General features: G+C 38.1%; 1 protein-coding gene across 1 annotated transcript in view; it reads left to right on the top strand.

The window, feature by feature from the left end:
- Nucleotides 1-13845, top strand: part of XRCC5 (X-ray repair cross complementing 5) — a 61220-nt gene that overhangs the window by 23260 nt on the left and 24115 nt on the right. Inside the window, exons 13-16 of the mRNA XM_081938152.1 lie at nt 1981-2114; nt 5293-5489; nt 7148-7241; nt 10222-10291. Of these exons, the coding sequence (XP_081794278.1) occupies nt 1981-2114; nt 5293-5489; nt 7148-7241; nt 10222-10291 (495 nt within the window). The remainder of the gene's footprint in view (nt 1-1980; nt 2115-5292; nt 5490-7147; nt 7242-10221; nt 10292-13845) is intronic.

Here is a 13845-nt window from a genome sequence, read left to right as displayed (position 1 = left end):
TTCCAGGCGTTTTTGTTTAGTTTTAAGCTTCCTCCCCAGTCTTTGGCACCGATCTTAAGTGCCTAAGGATAATCAGGGTAGTTCACCATTATTCAACTCTAACATATCCTTTAGTTGCTATGAAAATGGACTCATCAAACCTAGCAAGGGGAGAGTACAGAATATATTGTTCAACAGTATGCTTCCTGGTGTCTTTCATCTGACTGAAAGAGTCCTTTGTTGTATTCAAGCAACAAATGATGGGTTTGTGATACAGTGCATAGTCTGAGATACATTTTTTTCCTGTGATTTGCTGGTCTGCCTTCCCTCTTCCTAAATGAAAGAATTAGTTACATTTCAAAGCAGATAGGCTCACTCTTGAACTTAAAAATAAAGGGGAATCAGAATATTTTGAAGTCTGGGACAGATTTTATGATTGGTATAAGATAAGGTGACAAGACTGGAACAAACTGTATATATTGTAATTGGACAGAAGGATAGACAATATACTAAATAGGCTAATAGTTAATGGGTGAGACTAGTTGTATATAATATGAATGTATGGTCACTTCAACTTCTTGGTACTGCATTGTTTTAAATGTAAAAATAATAAAAATATATTTAAAAAAAAGAATTTGTTACATTTCCTCTCACATTAAGATTGAGTTTAGGGTGTGTGTATATTTCTTAATAGCACCACTATGCACTGAGACATTATCAATCCTGTATTCCTTTTGTAACTGGGTTCTCTCTATCATTTAAAAGATTAAAACCATTTAAATGGTTGGTGATGTGCAGAAATGCAGTTCGAAGATTGTTCTGTTAGGACTAGCCATTTAAGAGTGATTATGAGCTCTAAACTGTTTTTTTTTAAAGGTGAAAAAAAGATTGTTCTTTATCTTAAATGTAGATGATGTAAATGACACTCCTAAAGTAAAATACTGTAGTGTTAAAATATATATTTAAGAATAAAAGCTGTCAGATAAAAGACAGACTCCTTCCTAATGGGAGAAATGAGAGTGCTGTGATCAGAAGAATGAAGATAAGTTTCTGAAGATGCTTGACATTAAAATAATTCTTTTAGTTGTATTTAAAAACAACCTATAGTGAGACACACTTGGCAGAAAAAAATAGGATGAAACTAAGCAGAAAATGTGACATCTTTTAGAATTTGTGCAGAGAATCCAAGACAATTTAACTTTATAAACAGGGATGATGTCAGGGATATCTAGAAATTGCCTATTTATAGTCATTGTATATAGTTCTGTGCTTCTCTTTTGTAGTTTGATGCTGCCCATTTATTATCTGTAATAGGGTTGTACTAGAACTTGGGAGGCGGAGATTCAAGTATCCACTCAATGGTCCAAATTGGATCAGTTATAATACACTCATTCTCATCCCATCAAACTCAATAGAATTTTTGTTATAGGGATAAAAAGTGAAAACCAATTTTCAATTCGTATACCAATGTTTACAAATGACACAGTCTGAATCTGTTAGGATTTGGAAGAGGAGGAGGTTGCAGTTGAGTACTGCATGAATTCCAGAAGATTTTTTTGTACCCCCACCCCCCAAAAAAAGAAAAAAATCCTGATCTTTCATGATAGATTTTCTAAAACCAGGGTTCCCCTCTAGGTTTATGGAGTTCATCTCCCAGATTTCTCCTTCTAGCTTGGCCATTGCTGAAAATTCTTAAGCTTCATACATCTGAAGGGGAAGTTGGAGAATACTGTCTTCAAAATGAGTCAAAGTGTAGTACCACTCTTTAGGCAAGCCTTTAAATACTAATGATGTTGCTATGTGCTCTTTGCATTTTTAGTGTTTTGCTTTATACCTTGTATCTTTATTACCGGTACTTTTACTTTTTTTAATGTCTATTCTATGAAATGTTAAATATGAACAGAGATACAGACAGCACATTGAGTAAATAAATATGTAAAATGGCAGGAAAAATATGTTGCATTGTATTAACTATTTCTCTATCTATACTTGGTAATCCAGAGGACCAGCTGTCTGCAGTTGACTCCCTGATTGATTCTATGTCTTTGGTTTGTGAAGATGATAGTGAAGGGACTGTTGTGGATATATTTAAACCCAGCAAATTCCCAAATCCCCTGTTTCAAAGATTGTACCAGGTAAGTTACTAAAACTTTCCCTCATTCTTCTCAGCCAGATGGGTTATGTAGCCAGTTGGGTTCATCTTGTGTGAATTGATTGATCCCACCCCCACCCACCCACCCCAGTTTAACTTGGCCAAATTCTATTGGGGCCAGCAGCTGTACAGGAATTCAACCATGGCTGTATGAATTCCCCACCTTATTACCTTCCTTACAAGCCCTGGGCCCACCTCGCTTAACCAAAACTATGCAGAATCCCATAGTTCTCTCATTTCCTGGGCTCCATAATGAGAGCTGAGTTTGTGAACTGCTATGTTGAAAAACCTGATATATTCAGTTAAAAAAAGAAAAACAATTGCCCAAGAGACCAAAAGAATGATTTGAATTTAGTGGCTGGAAAGATGGTTAGACAACTCTTTGAATAAAGGGGAGGAAATAAAATATGTTAGTACAAAACTGAAGTTGGGGGATTTCTTTCTGGGATTTCCCCCCGCCCCTTCCATCTGCTATGAGGGTGGGATCAGAATCATGTTTGAATCAAATAATAGAATGGCACACTAAACTATCTTAATTTATGCTTACTGAAAGACAAAATATATTGAGTTGCACAACACTCTCTGATACAATAAGTGGACCATGCTGATTGGGTTTTCACAACTCACTACACTATAAAAAAACCAATCAAGATTAAGATTGATCCAGCTCATTTAATTATTGAGAGGAATACACGCCGCGGAGCAGTGGACAATGTAAAGCCTTCTGTTTTAAATAGTAGGAGTAAATAATAAACACAACCACAACAATGTTAATCTTAGCAAAGGAATTAAAATGTATAAGAACATAAGTAATATCCTCAACCACCAAACCCATCAACATCTTCTGACCACCTTTGCATATATCAAATACCCAGGTTAATCTATAATCTAAAATAAAAAGAGAGAGGGACCCACAATTTTATTGGAACCGGTTCTTACCCAATTTAGACTAACTTGCCTGTTCATAACAATATAAACTATCATAGCATGAAACAAGCTCCTCTATGCAAGAATGAAGTAGGTTCATTATTGCAGTAAAAAGCGCTGCTATGTTTTATTGACTTTACAGTAAATTATTTGATTGTTGTGGGTTGTTAAGGGTTGGATGGCATCCAGGTTTAATAAATTATTATTAATAAATACTTTCAGATTACCCCAGATGTTTTGTGGTTGGCAAATGAGCAATGTGTATTGAGGACAGAATGCTCTGTATTTTTGTGCAACAGGAAACACATATTACAGCAATTCACATAAGCTATGTAGCATTTCCTCCTGCAATGCTTAATCCTCCAAGTCCCAAGTAGACTAGCCAATGCATATTGCTTATTCTAGTCTCACAGGACAATATGAATGATACATGGAAAAATTAAAGTTTCTGTATTGGAAGGATTGGATAGCTTCATGGGAGTCACTATAGAGAAGTTGGGGGCTTCCAAATGTGAGACACTTTAATCATTTACTATTTGCCTTATCAGGAAATATATGATAGACTTAAATTCTGATACAGCAATATTTTTTTTCATTATTGTATTCTAGTTTCAAACCAGTGTTTCAATATTAGTTCCACAAAAATTTAGGTAAAAGATAAATTAGTGGACCAGAGGAATGCCATCGATATAATTTACTTGGACTTCAGTAAGGCATTTGATAAAGTAGACCATAACCTACTACTAGATAAAGTAGAAGAATGTGGGTTAGACAGCATCACCACTAGATGGATTCGTAACTGGCTGACCAACCGCACTCAACGTGTAGTCCTCAATGGAACTGCATCTACATGGAGGGAAGTATGCAGTGGAGTACCCCAAGGCTCTGTTTTAGGCCCAGTACTCTTCAACATCTTCATCAATGATTTGGATGAGGGGATAAATGGGGAACTCATTAAATTTGCAGATGACACCAAGCTGGCAGGAATAGCCAACACTCCAGAAGATAGGCTTAAGATACAGAAGGATCTTGACAAACTTGAACATTGGGCACTATCTAACAAAATGAAATTCAATGGTGAAAAAAGTAAGGTTCTACATTTAGGCAACAAAAACAAAATGCACAGGTACAGTATAGGTGGTACCTTGCTCAATAATAGTAACTGTGAGAGGGATCTTAGAATCTTAGTGGACAACCATTTAAATATAAGCCAGCAGTGTGCAGCAGCTGCCAAAAAAGCCAATACAGTTCTAGGCTGCATAGAATCAAGATCACGTGAAGTGTTAATACCATTTTATAATGCCTTGGTAAGGCCACACTTGGAATACTGCATCCAGTTTTGGCTGCCACAATGTAGAAAAGATGTGGAGACTCTAGAAAGAGTGCAGAGAAGAGCAACAAAGATGATTAGGGGACTGGAGACTAAAACATGAAGAACGGTTGCAGGAACTGGGTATGTCTAGTTTAATAGAAAGAAGGACTAGGGGAGACATGATAGCAGTGTTCCAATATCTCAGGGGCTGCCATAAAGAAGAGGGGGTCAAACTATTCTCCAAGGCACCTGAGGCTGGAACAAGAAGCAATGGGTGGAAACTATTCAAGGAGAGAAGCAACTTAGAACTGAGGAGAAATTTCCTGACAGTTAGAACAATTAATCAGTGGAACAGCTTGCCCCAGAAGTTGTCAATGCCCCAACACTGGAAGTCTTTAAGAAGATGTTGGATAAATGGTATAGGGTTTCCTGCCTAGGCAGTGGGTTGGACTAGAAGACTTCCAAGGTCTCTTCCAATTCTGCTATTGTATTGTATTAGCTTCCTCTTGAACTTCAACAAAGAATGGAAAAGTTCTACATTCAAAGGGAAGTAGTTCCATAGTTTTATTCATTTATCAGGTCTCTACACAATTTTGGGTAGTCTAATGTGAACTCATCAATGAGAGTTTGATTGTTGATATGCTGTCAATAGTGACCATGAATGTTTGCAATATTTTAAACCTTTCATCACAAACCATATCATACAATGTCGTCTACTTTCAGAATGTAGTCAAGGACAAGTTCATATTTGCCCTCTACAGCAATCTCACTCTGTATTCATTGAAAAGTATCTTCCATCACAACAAGAAAAGTGCAAAATATACCTGTCACGGATTGAATGAGTCATAGATAGACTGATTCATAGATAGACCCATTAATTTACTGATTTGACATTGCTTATTCTCTTGTGATCTTTCATCAGTGCTTGCAACATAAAGCTTTTCATCCTGATGCACCTCTACCCCCCATTGAAAACCACCTCTTAGACATGTTGAAGGCCCCCCAGAAAGTGACGGAAAAATGCCAGGCTCCCCTTCAGAAAGTAAAAGCTCTTTTTCCCTTGAAGGAGGAAAGCAAAATAAAAGAGCAGAAGACAGCTCAGTCCATCTTCAAAGACAAGTGAGTTAGCAGCACTGCAACAATAGTTCTTTAGCTGTTTGTCATCTTTCCTCACCTTTGGTATTTCTTTCTATAGGGGGCACATCATTGCCTCTTGGATGGATGGCCTGGCCGCAAGTATTTGTTCAATAACATGATATCCAAAGACACTCTCAATGTTCTAATTGTATGTAAAGCTAGCTTCTATCTATCCTTAAAGACCTGTTGTCATCTAGAGCTCTTTAGTGGAACAATAGCAAGTGGTAGTATCTGGCTGAACAGGGCTGGATTTGGGTAGTCAATAGTTGGATGAGGGACCACCAAGAATTCTTGGTCTAGGCTGGTCTGGAAAATAAAGACGCAAAAAAGTTCCTTGAATGTTTTGGGATGGCAAATCCTTTATTTGTCTTACAAATATGCATTTTATTTTTCTGAAGTATGTCTGGAAGCTTATAGATCTCCAGCAGTGGTCTTTTTAGAATTCGTCCATGGCATCATGGGATACAGCTTTCCCTACAAACAAATAATAGCACCCTAAATAAGCATCTTAACGTTTGTTTATGACTTAATGCACTTTTTTGGGGGAAAATTCACCCGCCCACCTAAACATAGGAAAGAAATATTCTTACCCCAACTTTGGAAAGATATCCATCTCTGCTCAAAAAAGATCCTGATGCTAATATGTAAGGGGCAGTCATTAAACTTTTCCTGGGCTAAATTGGACTTGCTCTTTTTAATGAGTTTATAGCGTAATTTTCTACACAGTACTTCAGGGGATTTAGCCCAGTCACACAAGAATAATGAAGGATCAACATATTCTGGAGACATGGAATTTTTTTCCTCACAGGAAAGGAAAATCTGGCATGAAAAGGATGTCTTCCATCTGCATATACTGTACTAGAAAAAAATAGGGGACTAAGCCACAAGCAGGCCTTTTGTCATAATGATATGTGTACATAATGTTCGTTTCTTCTGTCTAATGGAGAGAAAGGTACAGATAATGACATTAAAATTGCATCTTGCTAAACCCTAAGGCTTGTTTTTAGGAAGCCGATTTGAATGTTCTTGAAGGTCATCCAGCACAAGAGCATATTTAATTGGGAGTTTTTCTCATAAGTACTGACAACTGCAAACTGATGTTTAATAAGCTCTTAGGTATACTAATCTGAAAGATGGTTTAGAAGACATTCTGGGTTTCTGTGTACAGAAGTACTTAGTAGCTATCAGTTTGAAGATGGGAACTAGCAAATTATATTAGAAGGGTAAATAGATTTTTCCCCTTAAATATAAAATTCCCATTATCGCTAATGTCAATTTAAACATTAAAAAAGAATTGGATGTGATTGCAAAGTACTATTAAAGTATTCACATATATACACATGTCAAGAGGAGGATATATTAGTAAAATACAGAGGCGATAATATTTGATTTTCCGGAATTCAGAAAAGGCATTCTGCAGCTGGTAGTGTAGTTTGGGTAGACATCTCATCATTCAGACATCAGATTTGATTCCTTATTTTTCTGAATAAGTTCTGAAACAAAGTATAATTTGGAAGGAGCTTGAAGGACACTTGAATGCCTAATATGTATCTTCTAAACTATTCTCGCAGCATATGTGATTACTAGATAATTTATCTTGAGAAGAATTTCTTCAGATTGATGGCCTTATCTTATTCCAGTAATGAAGATGGCCCCAACGCTAAAAAGGCAAAAGCAGAAGATGGTGAAGCCAGTTTCAGGATTGCAAGCCTCTCTGAAGGCAATGTGGTTACAGTAAGTATTCTTGGCAAAGATTCTGCCCTAGAAGAAGTTGGATTGGCTACTGTGTTAAAGGTATCCTTTCTTGATGAGGCAAGCAAGTACCAAGAACTGGATGATTGGCCTATTTTTAGGTCATACCCAATGACCTATTTTGTCATTTTTTCCATGTGTGGAAAGTATGATGATTGAAAGAGTGTTATAGATTATTAGCCTGCAATTGGGTAAAGTCAAGAGCTTATGAATGGTTTCCTCATAATGTCCCTTGTGAACACACTTTTTATTTCAAACACAAATAGATTTAGTGATTAACAAAGCATGTAAACTACATCCTATTCTTTGAAGCCATGATCTCTCTTTTAAGTATACATTCTCTTTTTAAAAAAATATTTAAATGGCATATTTACAAGAACACAAAATAGTTTCTTAAATAATTCAGCCTTCTGTGGATTTAGAGCCATTAGTTGTATGCCTCCTCAGCAGAAAGATGCACAGTGTAAAGTTGGGATTGTGGCAAATGCTGTTCAGTATAAGGAAATGCAAAGAGATGCATGTTGTCTCTGAAGACCCAATTACATGCATGGATCTTAACATACATGTTAATGGTTATAAGTATTGGTGATTCTGCATCACATCCAGAATCACAGATAAGTGCCTTAAATACTTGAAGAAATAATGAAATATCTTTGCGAGTTTTCCTAATGCATCTGTTTGCTCCTTGTATAATACACAATTCTGGGCTTGATTGGCATTTCTTCTTCTTCTTCTTCTTCTTCTTCTTCTTCTTCTTCTTCTTCTTCTTCTTCTTCTCCTCCTCCTTCTCCTTCTCCTTCTCCTTCTCCTTCTCCTTCTCCTCCTCCTCCTCCTCCTCCTCCTCCTCCTCCGCCTCCGCCTCCGCCTCCGCCTCCGCCTCCGCTTCATCAGTTTTGGTCCTTCAGACTGCTTGGACAAGTCCCTGCAGTCTTCTTGGCAAGGTTGATATGAGGGGTCCTTAATGCTCTCTTGGGCTTCCTTGTTTTCTTACAGACATTTCGTTACCCAAACTAGGTAGCATCATCACTGCTGCTAAGAAGTGCTGTTTGCTGTCAGTTTTATATTCTAGTGCAGTGATGGCGAACCTTTTTTGACTCACGTACCAAAAGTGGGGGGAGTGCAGGGGGGCTCATGCGTGGGTGTGCCACACCCATAATGCTATGCGCACGACTCCAGTGTGCATACGTGCACGACCAGTGGTCCCCCACCATTTTTGGTGTTTTCTTCACCCTCCCAGGTTCCAGAGGCTTTATAGGAGCCTGGGGAGGACGAAAACAGCCTTCCTCGCACCCCCGGAGTCCCTCTGGAGGCTTCATGAGCTTCCCTGAAGCCTCCGGAGTGTGAAAAACTATGGGCAAACTTGAAATTCGGGAACGGACTTCCAGTTTGTCCTTAGGGCCGTTTTTCGTCCTCCGGAGCCTTCAGGGAAGCCTCCTGAACGTCCCCGAAGGCTCCAGAGGACAAAAAACGGCCCTACTGACAAACCGGAAGTGACTTCTGGTTTGCTCGTAGGGTCGTTTTTTGCCTCCAGAGCCTTCAGGGAAGCCTCCTGAAGACCCCTGAAGGCTCCAGAGGGCTAAAACTAGCCTCACGAGTAAACAGGAAATGCGTTCCTATAGTTTGGGTTTGCCCGTAGGGCCGGTTTTTCGTGCTCCAGAGGCTTCAAGGAGGCCCCCGGAGGGGGGGAAATGGCCTCAAAAGAAGGCCAAAGGCAAGCCTCCCATGCCCTGACAAATGGCTTCGCGTGCTACCTGTGACACGCGTGCCATAGGTTCCCCATCACAGTTCTAGTGGCTTGCTTGGGAGTATTTGTGGGAGTGGTCTTAAAAATTCTTTGATTCGGCTGTTTGCTGTTGGTTTCCTTGGCAGTTTCTTGATTGGGGTATTGTTTATTTGATTGTTGATCTGATGTTAACTTTGGAGTTAATATATTCTGATCTGGGTGCTGCTTTCTGGTGGAGTGAAAAAAGAGCCAGTAACTCTCCACCAGCAATCAGCACCCAGATCAGGATATGTTAACTCTAAGGTTAACATCAGACCAACAGTCAAGTAAGCAATACCCCAATCAAGAAACTGCCAAAGAAGCCAACAGCAAATATTCTATTTAATGATGGTCTGATGTTGCTTACTTGATTGTTGGTCTCATGTATCTCTAAGACCACCCCCACCAATACTGACAGGCAAGCTCCTAGAATATAAAACTGACACAAACAGCACTCCTTACTGATGTGGATGATGTTACCTAGCTTGGGTAATGAAACATCTTCAAGAAAACAAGCAAGCTCAGAGAGCACCAAGGTTACCCTCCCCTTTACAGTATTAAAAAACAAAGCAATTGTTTCCCATTTAAGAACATTTTAAGTAGCCCTTGTTTGAAATTAGCCCTTGCGTGTAATTGGTGGAAACTATTTATTGGTTTCTGTATCAATTCTATGTATTCAGTGAAATCCATTATTTCTTCTGACCTCTTAATTCCTATAGGAGCTACCTGTGGCTTAGCCTTTTCTTCACCCGTTATGGTTCACATTTTGGAATTTCTGAGTTTAAAGTATTCCTAGAAAGCCACATGGATGTTTTTTGTTCTAATATTAGATGGCTAGGGCAGCTATTTTGTATTTATTTGGCTGATACGTTTGACTTGTAAATAAGCATAAGTAAGAATGAATAATTAACTTGCAATTTGGGAAAAGTTGCGTATGAAAGCAACATAAACCTTTCTTGCTGTAATCTTTAAACAGTATGACAATTTCAGGTGAGGGCATCATATCCTAGGTTCATCTTACAGAACTCTTCTTTTCAAATCCTGTTTTGACCAAGACACTGCAGTTTATGAGTATCAAAAGACCTATTTGGTTTTGCTAGAAATGGGAAAAATCAGAGTTAAGCTTTGTATTTCATTAAAGTTGGGAAGAAGGCTATGAGAGCTGAGGCTGAGGACATGACTGACTTAAGTATTTTGTAGGTTGGAAGTGTCAATCCAGCAGAAAACTTCAGCCTGCTAGTGAGGAAGAAGAATGCTGACTTCAAAGAAGGTAAATGGAAGTTCATTTATTTGATTGAAAAACATTGACAATACTGCTGGGATCCAGGTATCATGACTCCAAAATAGTGCCATTTTTAAAACCTAATCAATCGAATTCCACTACTCCCATGTGTTAAGTGATACTGAGATTTAATGCAGAAATCTCTCTAAATCCAGGCTGAGTCATACTGGTATGTTCCAACTGAGTTGCTCGATGTTAATTATTCTTAATTGATTCCCTTACCTTTCTTAGCTTGATGAAGCGAGGAAGTATTAGAAAAGTATTAAAAATATTGGAAGTACTGGGAAAAATGGGACTCTTTGCATATAATAAACTTATGTGATCTGTTTAGCACTATTTACTTAGAATTCAATCCTACTTTTAGTAGGATTTTCCTATAGCAAGTTTGTATACGATTGTAACCCTAAATTTCTGCAATAATATATATACAATGTATATTATGCTAAATTTTCTAAAATAGTAATAAATAATAAATTGATGGTTAAGTTTCAGTAAAAGCCTTTTGTAACGTATTCAGAACATAAGGTATATAAGAAATGTTTTCTATATGTATTGCTATTCAGCATTTCTAGATAAATGTACATTATTTTTATAAAATCTAAAATGTGACTTAGCAGTTGATTAAGGGCAATGTCTACATTATGAGATATAAAGAGAGAGAGAGAAAGAGAGATCACCACCAATTTTAAATAAGAATTTCTTCAAATTTGTACTCTGGGTGGTGTACAAATAAACTATTAAAACTTAAAAACAGTGTATAAAAAGAAGCAAGGGTGATTAAAATTCATTGTCAAAAATTGATTAAAAGGCAAGAGGTAGACTTTCCTAGCACTAACCAGCCTCATATCTCTGTGCTCCTCTGTGAACCCCAAGATTTATTTTATAAAAGATGTACTTTTATAATAAGATTAATTAATGATAGTTTAGTTTTCTGCATACACAAAAGTGATAGCACATTTTCCAAAGCTTTTTTTCCCCTTTTGCAGTTTGTCTCTCCATCTGATCCACAAGAGTACACAAATATGGTGTACTCCTGGAAGTGCTGCTATTTTAATCAAATCAAGCAGCAGAAATGTGGTTCATTGAAACGCAGGGTTTAAATGTGCACATATACAAAGGCTTGGCTAATGAAATAAATAGATCTGGAAGACAAGGGCATTTTTAACATGCATTTATTAAAGTAAATTCAATAATGGGAAACTGCTCAGCTGTCTCAGAAGCATTTGATGTATGTGCTTGAAGGCCTTGGATACCTAACACTCATTTACCAACAATTTGCAGAATGGTTTATAATTACAAGGAAGCTTCTGTCAATTGTGTTCACCTTCTCAATAAGAAAAAGAATATGGTGATATTCTTAAAGATTCCTATTCAGTAAATGAGAATTTTACATTATAAATAGAGAACCTTAGCTTCAAATAAAATGAACTAAATACATTATGCTGATTTCCTGAACTGATGCATTTTCATTATTATCTTAAGGATGCAATTAATCAGGTTGGTTTTCTCCTGATAAATGCTTTTTCCGTTTTGTGTGGAAAAAAATGTGAAAAGAGTGGAAATACGTTTTCCTTTAAAAAGAAACCTCCCTTGTCCATAACTTGGGAATACATTTTACTGTACTAAATATTTCTGTTGTGCTTTTCAGACAAGGTTGTGTTCCCTCTTTTGCAGCAGCTTAGGTATGGTCTAGAGCCGTGATGGCAAACCAGTGGCACATGTGCCACAGATGGCACGCAGAGCCATCAGCCTAGCTCATGTATGTGCACGCCCCTCTGCCGGCCAGCTGGTTTTTGGGTCTCTGCCGCACTTGCATGGAGGGGTGAGGCACATGTTGGAGACGTATTCACATGCACAGGGGGCAGGACACGTGTGGGAGGTCATGAACACATGTGGGGGTCACGCATGCATGTGCGGGGGTCATGCATGCATGTGTGGGGTCACACATGCATGTGCAGGGTTAGGGCATGTGTGGGGCATCATGTGCGCATGTGCAGAGTCCCATGCGCATGTGGGGGCATATGCAGGGGTCAATCTACACATGCGCAGGGCAAAATGCATGGCACACATGGGGGTCACACATGCATGCATGAGGGCGGGGGATGGAAGGGGTCATGGACATATTGCATTATGGGTGCGTGTGGGCTTTCGGCGACGACAAAAAGGTTAGCCATCACTGGCCTAGTGTAAACTTTTAAGATACTTTGGCAGTTTATATATATATATGTGCTTACAAAATTGGCCGTGGATTTCCTAGGTCCTGACGCTGAAATGGTCCTGAAGGATAATGGTAGTTGGTGGCTGGGTAATTATACTGAATAACAGAGTCTGTTTTTATAGCCCTACAAACATATTTGTGTTACAAAAAAAAAACCCATGATGAAGATCAGAAAACAATTACATTTCTAACTTGCAAAATGTAGAAGGCAGTAAAAATGAGGATGGGAAAATATGAAAATCACAGCCTCAGACCCAAATCTGAAGTGGAAGAAGGAAATAATACTTATTGCCCCGGTTTCTATTACACGTTTGAACCATACATTAAAATCCATACTTACCCTGGCTGCGTTCTCATCTTTCTTGGTTCGAGTGAGTGGCAGGTTCTGCATATTTGACTGTCTTTTAATGGATACATTTTTCCCCTGGTGCTTTTTTGTATTATTATGATTATATGATTGCTTTTACATTGCCCAAAGTCATTACAGAATTGGGCAGCCTTATACATTTCTAAAGTAAATAAATCAGGTGATCACGCAGTAGTCCAGAATGCACTGTTGCTAAAATGTTATCAGACACAATCTGATGCTGGATTGAAAATAATACATTGGATTTGTTTTCGGTAGCTTTAAAAGCCATGGAAATAGGTCAAGTGGACCAAATTGAACGGGAGGTAGGTTAAGAAGTAGCAATAGATTAGCATGATGTGAAAAGCAATGATGGAGGAAAAACATGTTGGTTGGAAGATAGGCAGTGAAATAAGGTGAAGGTAAAGAATCTCTCAGATTGAAAGCCAACTTTGGTGACTATCTGAATGTGTCCATGTTGTTTTTCTGGCAATGTTCTTCTGGAGTTATTTCTTTTTGTCTTTCTATCATTTCCTAGTCTTGGAAAGCTAAGGTTAGCAAAGCAATGCTGCTTCTTGTGGCACTGGAATAAGATGAGAGGCAAATTAATGTACCAAGTTCTATGGCAGCCCGGAAGGTAGTATATATGTGAGTTGATTTCAGGGAGAAGTATCTTAAAAATGCTAAGAAATGGTGATAGATGAGTTGTCCTGGACTCAGTATTTGTGAAGCTTTCTCAGCTATGGTAAGCAAAGTTACCAAGTTTTTTTTTTAGAGAACAGTATTTTAATAATTATAGCAAATGTTTCCTAGTGCCATACATATCTGTAATTGCTGGATTTGATTTCACATGATCTACACCCACTGTGTAGGTCATGTCGTTGTATCACCAACTGTGATGGAAATCAGCTATGCTGACTGACAAGCTCTTCATGTATAAAAGCCCTTACTTTAAGGAGGGTTGTTGTAACATTTTAG

Source organism: Natrix helvetica (genome assembly GCF_964273705.1).
Source record: "Natrix helvetica genome assembly, chromosome: 1".
In the NCBI taxonomy this organism is placed as follows: domain Eukaryota; kingdom Metazoa; phylum Chordata; class Lepidosauria; order Squamata; family Natricidae; genus Natrix; species Natrix helvetica.
This window is presented reverse-complemented; position numbering and strand designations above follow the sequence as displayed.